A 10,277-nucleotide genomic window follows, 5' to 3' on the forward strand; every position below is an offset into this window, starting at 1 on the left:
ATATATATAAATATATATGGTTTCAGATGCTGTTTAATTATCCAAGAAGCACTCTGATGTATACTGACTAGGTAAAGCAAGATAATTACAAGAATGCAAAACCTTCCTATCTGGGTCTTCTGTTCACTGTGACCAGGCTGGAATCATTGCTAGTTTGCATTCACCCCAAAGGAACACAGGGAACCGTCTTTAAAACAGTTCAGAGAAAAGAGCTTTTCATAAGAATGACCAATCGAAACCTAATGTTTAATTGCTTCCAAATCTAACCTACGCTCTTACACTCTACCCTCCTAATGCTACTAGTTGGTGGCCTTATTAAGTGAAACTCAGCTCAATGTGGTTTTTCTTTCCCAGTAGATCTCTATACTTCTCCTGCTGTTGTTTTTCTGCCTGTGTACTGTATATTCATGATGTTTCCTACTTTTTCTCAATATCTCTTTTCTTTTTTTCTGGACCTTTCTGCCCTCTTTTTCTCTAGCTGAGACAGTGGATCAGCCTCTTCGGTAGGACCAGGTTTTCCTGCTTGTGTGTTTGAGTTTGGTGTTTCTATTGCATTTTGGATTCCGTTACACATTAGTTTTCTTTCTTTCAGTCTTGGTTTCCCACCAATGTATCATCATTCATCCGTCTTGCTGACATGGCTATAACAGTTTGCGTACTCGTGCCTAACCGTCACGGTGTAGTGCACACGGCCATACGCAGAATACACAGTTTTTACATTTATACACTGTATATATCTGCAGGAAAAAAGTTAACAAGTGCAACTTTCACCCCAAATATTTGCTGTACGCTGGTTGCAATGTGCTGAGATTAGCTCAACAAAGCCTTTTTGCGTGCGAGTCAATCACACTACGGTGAGCGGCGCAAATGAAACGCCGGAGCTGTGGGTTCCAAGATCAGCTACAACAACAACGGCGAGCGAGAGGACAGTGTGTCGCCGTTGCTCCACTGCACATTGAACGTTCTAACTCACAATCGATGGCATAACCCGGATGTGCCAGTCACCGGTATGCAAATTCATAGCATAAGAGATGCTTTTCGGTTTTACAGCCTATTGTTCGAACAGCGTTATACAAACATATTTGAAATGTTCCTTGTTTCTATAATGAAAATACTATACCGTGACTCCTAATCTCGGGTATGAACCAAACTGTACTATCTGTACTGTACTGTACTGTTACACCCCTATTTGCGGATATTACAGGTGAACTCTAGCCATTTTTGCTACTTAAAGTAATGTCAGAGAAAACTGCAGTTGTGTTCTTGATTCAAAAGAAGAATTCTCGGCTAAATGGCTAGAGTTGTCCTGAGAGATTGCAGTGTGTGCTTTCATTATGCAGAGATCACACCATTGCAACACTCCTAACACTATTACCACCAGTAACGACATGGTTCTAATCAACATCTTTCTTTTCTTTTAGATTCCACCACCAGCGATTCACTTAAGACAAAGGTAAGCAAGAAGTCACTTACTTTTACTTTTATTCTGGGGTTAGGATCATGGATTCTTGAATATGAAGTATGGTATGACCATTATTTGACTGGAATTTGAACCTTTCAGCTTTCTTCGCTCTCCAAGAAGGACCTGAATGCCAGGGACTTCCTGCCTAAGTCCATTATCTCTGCTGTGACCCGCAAACGCAAAAAATGCCTCAGTACCGACCTGCAGGGCGGCAGCGCTGACGAGGACTCCGACCATGAGCCAGTCAAAACTAGCAACTACGGGGGAGGAGGGGAGGAGGAAGAGGATAGACGAGAGGAAGAGGCAGTCAAGGGAGAACAAACCATTCCTAAAAAAGAAAAAAGGGATGAAAAGGAAACTGGGGTGATAGTTGGAGTGACCACAGAGGGGACAGATGTATTGTCTGGAGAAGAAGAGGCTGAGACGGACATGGGAAATGTAACAGACCACGGTGCAAAAGAATTGGAGGACAACAGGCGGAGAAGAACCTTGGCGAGAAACGCACCGCAACTTTGTTCAAACAGTTTCTTCTGCTCAGACCATCAGATCCATGCCACATACCCAAGACCCACAGTGTCTAATCCTACTTCCCATTTGAGGCCTCACAATCAGGCCAGAGGACACCCCAAAGTCCCTTTCTGGATCTGCCCCACCAGGCTTCCAAACCTTTACCATCCGCCAGACTGGAACCAGTCAGTGCCAGTCCGCTACAGGAAGACAAGAGGTGGGAGGACAAGGGCGGTTTCCATGAATCTAGACCTTGAGCTGTGCAGGAGTGAGGACAGAATCCGAGGGTGTAGAGCAGAGAGGGTGGAGGTGATCAGAGTAATTGAGGGTACACCAGGTCAGCATGGCTGTGTTGGGGTTCCTCAGGGATCAATTGTGGGTCCTGGGTCAATTGAGCAAAAGGATCCCCTCCCTCATCTTGTCCAGGATTCTCCCCATCTCTCCTCCACTTCCTCTGGATGGATAGATCAGAGCTCCCAGGGATCTCAGGCTGTGGTCCTGAGGAGATCGGCCCTGGGCCCACAGGACAAGACCAGAGCGTGGCGTCGTCACACGGTGGTTGTTTAACCTGACTGTCTCATCTACTAATGCAGTACCAAGTGCTTGCCCTTAACTCACAAACACTGGATCACCTGCTTCTAAAGCCACGTGACCGTCATATCGCTCAATACTCTTTCTTCAATACTTTATTTTTGGCACAGGACTTGGAGACAAGATCTCAAAGGAATTATTTCCCATTGTGAGCAGCTGTAGAGTTTCATTCCAAAATAAGATAACTTACGTTTTTTTTTTTTTATTAATATGGAAATAACACTGTTCAACTACTTTTTAAGCTATTTATTTTTAATCTTTTACTTATCATCTTTAATCCTTTACTCACTTTACCAAACACACACACAATGGACATGGCGAATTGCGAAATAAGCGATGCTAAAAGCTTGGTGAGATAGTGTGTACTGGCAAGGGGTAGTAGGTAAACCTTAGCTGACAAGCTAACATGCAAACCAGCCAGGGACTTGCTAATGTCAGTCAGTCACAATAAATCTCTGAGCTAGGTAGCATGCTAATCGACAGTTGGTTATATATTCTCAGTGGTGCAAATTCAAGTATTAAGGTCTCAGTTCATTTCACCCCACGAAGCGAATCCAATAATCACGACTGTTAGAATTACCATTAAAATTAATTGATTTTGCCTTAACAGCAGTATAACTGGATACACTTTTCACCTGAAAGGGTTTCATCCAATAACCTTTCATGTTCAAATGACAAATCACTGTGTGTATTCAGCTTAGTGGAAAAATCTGCTTTTAGATGAAGATAAGAAAGCAGAGTGTAAAATCTTTAACTGAAAACGATACTGTGTTCCGCCATGCAAACCTCAATACCAAAAAAGAGAAGTAGGGTCCATTTCAGAGCAGAAGGCAGAAGATCATCCTAACTAAAGAGTGCACCCGTTCCTTAAACCACTAAAACAACATGCTGAAATGGCAAGAAATCCAAGAAAACCTTTCACTCCAACAAGCAACATTTAACCATGCGATTATATCTCTTTATAAGATTCTAAACAAGTTGTTTGTTGAAAACTGGTGTAGTGTGCTATTTTAGGTGGTGCCAGAAGTAAGTAAGTAAGACTTTCTCAATCCTACACATTGTCTGCGTTCCATTTGTGCTCAGAAGTTCCAAGTCAGGAATTTCAAATTCGACTCGGAATGTCGGAAAACGTCACAGTAACCCAAGCAAAGCCGACCACCAAATTCAACATGGTGAAGTAAGAGCTGAAGTAATCGGGGGTCTCATTTATAAATGTATGCTCAAAACGGGGCTGGAAATGGTTGGAATTTATAAAAAACTAACCTGTCGGGAGAATGTGTCCTACAACTCTGATCTTACCGATCAGCATTCATGAAGTGCTTTGACTATTTCTGGTTACAAATGGACGTGTACAGGGCGGGGTAAGAGGCTGATTCATGTACGCACACACAAGGGTAATCTGTGATTTCTAAAAGGAACATTGCTTATTGTTTTATAAATCGGAAAGTTTTTTTGGCGTACGTACAGGTTTAGTATGGATCCTACGGACAGTTTTATAAATGAGACCCCAGGACTTTACGTTCACTTTTCTGATCACCTTGGCCAGTTGATTTTGAAGTTACTAGCCAATCAGATTTTCCGCTAGCCAAAAGTTCGAGTTTTTTTGGTAACTAGCTTTTATTTCAGCTCCTTTGGTTTGTTTCACACTGCTCTGTTGGTCTTATTCGTTTCAGCGTAGCTCGTAATCAATGCCATGCGCTAGCAACCTAGCCAATGGCTGTATAACACTTTACAATGTAGTGTTCGTGGGAAATGTAGGATTAGCTACAAGCACATAAGAACCGACACAATGTCACTTCCTTCTTATTTTTGTCTCAATAAACCAGCTGTACACTCAGTCCTGTCCATCTTCTGTCTGTGGTTATGTTGCCGCAGCGTTATTTGCACAAAATACAGCACAATACCATGCTGTTAACTGGTATCGCTAACAATGGCTAACCTGCTTAAATTGCGATTGCATTAAAAAATTAAATTAAATTAATTTGCGATTGCATTAAAAAATTAAATTAAATTAAACGCAGTCCAAAGCGTTACAGGTGTGTACAAGGCCAATGGGTGTGATCCTAGCAAGGACGTTGTATGTAGGGGGTTACAGTTAGACCATCACAAGATGGTCTCTAGTTCTAAAAAGTTCTTTTTTTTTAAGATGAAACCTTTAAATTTAAAATTTAAAAGAGGAGTAAAAAATGAGAGAAAGCCATATCAGACATTTGAAATTTGACTCCAGAGCCGAGCTGCTATGACAACTAACCTTCACCAGCAAAGACTTCAGACGTGAGCAAACCCACTGTGCTGTACCTGCTGGTGTCTTCCCCCCTCTAGTTTTACCTAATGATGTCTTTGACATTGCCCACGTGGTCAAACATCACACATGCACGCTTACCTACCAGCCCGAGTACAGCACAGGACACTAATTCAGAGGAATCTGCATTGCAGAGAACTCCTCTGCCCTTTACAAGCTCTTCCAAAGCCTCCTGCGGATCTAAAGGGGACTTCAACGATCCGTGGGAGCAAAACAACTCCCTCTCTCTGGATGGACTCTGGCATTATGCCAATGCATCTGTGGACTTAAACAAATACGTGCATGGGTTCAGTGACGTATATAAATATGCAAACTAATTGTTCAAGCCTATTGTGCTTCTCTGTGTCAGGTATGTTAGGGGAGGAGGGCCTGAGCTCTGCAGATACTATTTCTATTATCTACTACAATTTCATCAGAGGAGCTAAGTGTTAAGGCAGCTATGCAAAGTCATGCCAAAATTTAATTTGTTTTCTGGTTGGGTAATTGGACAAAATCCACAGTAAAGAGCCAAGAGACCTATGAGAGCAGCAAGTCTCCTGTTTATACATTGTCTTGCCTGTTGCCTGTATATCATTGTTGCTAAGAGTATTGCCATGGGAGCAGTTAAGTGTGTTAATAACCTCCTTAAATCCCAAACCAGTCTTACCTGAGTGTTATATTAGCATTTTTTTTCCTTTTCACATGAGCAGTATTTTTTGCTCCCATTAACAAAACTTGTTTTGCTAAATCTTTAAAAAAAAAAGGAGCAGAAGCAAACTGCACTGCCAACCACTGTCATCCAAACAGACTCCATGTTTGTCTTAATCATATCTAGACTCAGTCTGTCCTCTCTCTGTGTGCCCTTGTGCATGTGCTTTATGGACGTGGGTGACTGTGCGTGGACCAATTTTGTAACAGTTGTACAAAGCCTTGTTACGTTAACCTGTGTATATAATTATTATACATAATATATTAAATTATTTGTTTTGGAAAAGGGGTTGTGTGTATTTTATTCATTGAAATATGGGTATCAAGTGAATTCAAATGTGACTTTACCTCCCACAGTGTAACAGTAATGATAGCAAGCCTCTAGTTTCACAGCAGTATGTGTAAAGATTTAATGAGACTGAAAAACAATGTTCCTCTACCATGCATCTCAGACACTAATATTATAAACCTCTTCAGTTAACAGAAGTATATTGTAACACTCCATCTTCCTCCAGCTGCTGGCTGAAATCGGAGGAGAAACAGTTGCTGCATGAGCCCGAAGTAAAGAGGCACTCCACTGAATTACATAATGGTAAGTGCAACTCAGCCTGGGAAATCAATTGTCCTCTGTGTATCTTCTTGATGGTAAAAGTGGGCGACATGGAGAATTATTTCAACCCTTGTATATTCCCATACATGCGATATTTTGATGCAATAGCAATGGATTTATCACATAATATCAGTATAACATTATAGTGACTTCCTATCCAGGAGTAATTTAGTCCTGCTTTGCCAGACCTTTCTCCACAGCGCTGTGAAGGAGGGTCTGGCTAGTCCCCATAGCATTCCTGGACGGGAGAAAAATGTGCTCTGGTTTATTGGCATTATTTTATTTGGCTGTGTGCCCAACAGAGCCCTGGCACCTCTGTAAATAGTCTCAGGAAGGAACTTGTTTTAGTCGTGCAACAGAAAACTCAGATTGAACAGATAGTCTAGCTAGCTGTCAGGATTTACCCTGCAGAGATCTGAGGACCAGGTAACAATAGTCTTCAGAAATCCGTGGATTCTGCAAACTATTAATTTGTGGAGTTTTCTGTTGACTAAAATTACTTTGAATGTACACACGTTCCACCAAAACAAGTTCCTTCATGAGACTATTCAGCAGCGGCGCTTGTTAGCACTGCCCGTGGCGATTGGTTTAAAGAAATACCAATAAACCAGAGCACGTTTCTTTCCCTGTCCCAGAATGCTATGCGCACTAGCCAGACTTATCAAAACACACCTAACGCTCCTAAAACAAAGTAGCTCACAGACTAGTTCATATGATTAACATTCTTCATATTTACCACTAAGACACAAGCCAACTTTCTATTCAATATAGATTTTTAATTTGAGCTCATGCCTTCATTATACGTGACTGTTACATTGCAGGGCAGTTTTGATACAGTTCTTCCATCATTTCGTATAAGTCTCCATTAAACTTGTCATTGCAGTGTATTTTATCATGTGATTACACCTGGAGTCACAGTAGACGACTCCAGCGGATTAACGTTGACATTTGAGCTACATAATTAGACAGGTGTGACTGTTCAGAAGTTGTAAGCAATGTACAGTTAGCACACGATTGAAAAGACTTTCATTGTAAGAGACACTGGTCAAGAATCTGATCTGAAAGATTACAACTGAATAACAAGTGTAGCAATGGTGATAGTGGTCCCTTCCCGTACCAGAGAGACGGTGACATTACTATAACTGCATGACTTATTAGCACGACACCTTTACGTCAACTTCTTCCATTTGAAAGCTGATACTTGGGCTGCATTGTGCAATTTTGATAATATTATGAATATTACAAAAGACATTGATGTTATGGTAGCAAAACCCCAAAGTACACAGAATATGTCGAATGTACAACAATGTTTCATTAAACTGAGTAATATATTAATAAAATCCAAGTCTTTATTCAGGCTTAATCAGCATCTCAGGCTCATGATCAGATCAATAAAGATAATATCACGTTCATTATCTGCTTCCCGCTGCCAAACACACGCCAGCTTATCACACTGGAATAATTTAAATATAGATGATGTGCTGTAGTGAGTAAGAGGATTTCTGGATCCGGAGGTGTACAATTCAACCCGATACGTCGCTCTCCGAGCAGACCGCCAGTCAGCAAACGCCTCTCCCTCCTTTCAGTGCACAGAATGAGGAATTCATATCTGATTCAATCTCTTCTGCTGTACAAATTAAACTTCTTGCGCCGATGGATTACTATAGGCGAGTGGTTGACGTCTTCAGCAGCTTACTTCATGAAGATATGCGACCTTTCCTCTGCGCTCTCCTCAGCAGGTAGACCAGACCCTGGGCAACAAACGGCCAGACCAGGAAGAGGACCACGGTCTGACCCGACACGTCAAACAGCCACCACTTCTCCTCCTGAGAGAAAAATCAAACATCCTGTTAGTTACTAGGGAAAGCAGGGTGAGGAGCATCAACAACACGCCACCGGCTAAAACCAGGGATGGAAGACTTGACTGGAACTCAACATCACACATCTGACAACTTGCTGCCAGTACATCTTCAGGGTGTGTAACTTAGACGGCAATCACAAGACACTCCCGTTCAGCAGTTATTAAAGACATTATCTGGAGTTTAGCATGTTTTAAAATCAAGTCAACAGTGTACCAATAGACTGCAGAACTAAAGGAAATGTAACTATAAAGGGCAACTTCTGTATTTTTAAATCACTCTTTATTTAAATGGAGTCTGGTGAGCGTACCGATTTTGGGGCTGTTTCACGTTAAAGAGGGTTACTCTTCAACTAAAAGCTCGCCCTCTCTCGGGATCATTTCCATAACGGCGTCAAACATTATGAGCATGTCGTCGACAAAAATAACTTCTAGTGGATGGAAATTGAAGGCGCGCAATAGCCCGTTAACTTTACACTGCAGCTTGTTTCTTGCTGCAGACTGGCTGCAGTCACTCATACAAAAACATGGCGAAAAATACCAAAGACACCCTTTAACTACGGTGCAGCGGAGATGCTGCTGGTCTCTTACCTGCTCTTTAGAGGCTGAACACCGTAGACACGGTCTCCACTCTAAACTCTGGGCCTGGGAGGGAGACAGACAAACCGACACACACACACAGAGACACAGACACACCCCTTTAAGCTTAAATCCAGTGACATGCTACCATTTTCTTTGTCACCAAATTCCATGTGTGTGTTTGTGTTTCTCTGTGGCCTGACATCTCTTCTTCTCTGTGCTACACTGGGTGACACATTCCATGCAACACACACACGCGCAACACACACACACCATTTCCTCATATTTGACTGATGAAGACTACAGTGACCAGCGGTTTTAGGAAATGGAGATGATGATGATGATGATGATACAACTAGAGCTGGGTACGAGGACGACTAAAGAAATTCGTAGTAAGCAAACACTCGTATGATTTTATCAACTAATCATAATTAGTTAATAAAATCGGTAAAACTGAGTTTCTCATCATGCAAAAGCACCACATTAAACCACTATTGGTTTCTTGCTTATAACACCCCCCCCCCCCGTTCTGGAGTATACAGCTGCCCAATGCACACACATGTCCATTCAGCCTCTTTTTTCCTTACGCAACAGTTGTTCTGTACAAATACATTTGTTTCAGCATTTTGTTTATTTCATATTAATGTGTAATATGTTGTATGTATGCACCATTCATAAGTGGAGCGGGATGTGGGGATTCTGATTGGATCTTACGTGTGTGGCAGCGAGCCTCTCCACCACCTCCAGCCGCTCCATCACGCTCCTCATGTCGTCCCGGAGCCTCCGCAGGGCCAGCATGATCTGCTGCTGGAGCTGGGCGTCCTGCAGCCTGTCAGCCCCCCCCTCCGAGCCGTCGCCTCCGCCTCGGCCGGCCCCCTCCCCCCCGACCGGGGGCCTCCAACGAGGACCGCCCTGAGGAACGCCGCCTACACACACACACAGTTATTTAACCCTCATTAATCAGACATCCAGTATCAATAGGGCCATGCAAACCAAGTGGTTTTTATTCATTTATTCTTGCAATTTGTTATTTATTTTATACAAATAACCCACTTAGTCATTGTATCCACATTACTAGTGATTATCTATCAAAACTGTAATTGTATTCATATTTACTGTAAGTAGCAACTATCAACCCTACAATATCGCTGCGATATAGACACTGATGTATCTGATCATTTTTGATATTCTCCATATCGCCCCGCCCTACTTCTACATGTTAACGGCTTACGCTCTCTCCAGTTGTGGTAGGAACCGTCCCGGCCGGAGGCCCGACTCCTCCTGTTGGGACCCGGACCCTTCCCACCCTCGGCCCCCTCTCCACCTTGCCCGGCCCCGACCTGTCGGACTTCCAGACCCCCCTCCAGCTGAAGGCTGCAGACAGGGGAGGACTCCAGCGACACATGGCCGTTGTGAAAACCATTGGTCTTGACTGGAACTGGAACCTGGTAAAGAAAAGCTTTGGAATAAGTCTTATGTGACCCCCCCGACCAAATATAAGGATAAAGGCAATAAAATAAATGGAAAAAATAAAATGACTGAAGTGCACTGCCAGCATATTGTAAAAGTATGCAAGTATACACATAATCTGAGGTGGGAGAGAGGACGGCGGTCTAATGTCCAGAGTTAAACGCTTAAATAAATAAATGTTCTTCCTTAAAATACAGGGGGCAGAAGTATG

At 42.6% G+C, this 10,277-nt stretch overlaps 2 protein-coding genes across 16 annotated transcripts in view; one reads left to right on the forward strand and one right to left on the reverse strand.

Annotated features, from left to right (window-relative positions):
• The window catches only part of LOC117937379 (rho GTPase-activating protein 23-like), a 66,604-nt gene extending 63,850 nt beyond the window's left edge, over positions 1-2,754 (forward strand). For 8 of the 9 annotated variants that reach the window (XM_034861306.1, XM_034861304.1, XM_034861303.1 and 5 more), the window contains 2 exons: positions 1,422-1,453; positions 1,562-2,754. In XM_034861306.1, the coding sequence (XP_034717197.1) occupies positions 1,422-1,453; positions 1,562-2,536 (1,007 nt within the window). In that variant the 3' untranslated portion in view covers positions 2,537-2,754. Of the gene's footprint in view, positions 1-478; positions 504-1,421; positions 1,454-1,561 lie in introns of all 9 variants that reach the window. The other variant, XM_034861308.1, reaches the window with a different exon arrangement.
• Positions 2,755-6,914: 4,160 nt separating this feature from the next.
• acbd4 (acyl-CoA binding domain containing 4) overlaps positions 6,915-10,277 on the reverse strand; it is a 21,726-nt gene continuing 18,363 nt past the window's right edge. For all 7 annotated transcript variants that reach the window (XM_034861363.1, XM_034861360.1, XM_034861365.1 and 4 more), the window contains 4 exons: positions 9,828-10,041; positions 9,311-9,522; positions 8,609-8,662; positions 6,915-7,985 (listed from right to left, as the gene is read on the reverse strand). In XM_034861363.1, the coding sequence (XP_034717254.1) occupies positions 7,857-7,985; positions 8,609-8,662; positions 9,311-9,522; positions 9,828-10,041 (609 nt within the window). In that variant the 3' untranslated portion in view covers positions 6,915-7,856. The remainder of the gene's footprint in view (positions 7,986-8,608; positions 8,663-9,310; positions 9,523-9,827; positions 10,042-10,277) is intronic.

This window comes from Etheostoma cragini, chromosome 21 (genome assembly GCF_013103735.1).
Source record: "Etheostoma cragini isolate CJK2018 chromosome 21, CSU_Ecrag_1.0, whole genome shotgun sequence".
Taxonomy (NCBI): Eukaryota; Metazoa; Chordata; class Actinopteri; order Perciformes; family Percidae; genus Etheostoma; species Etheostoma cragini.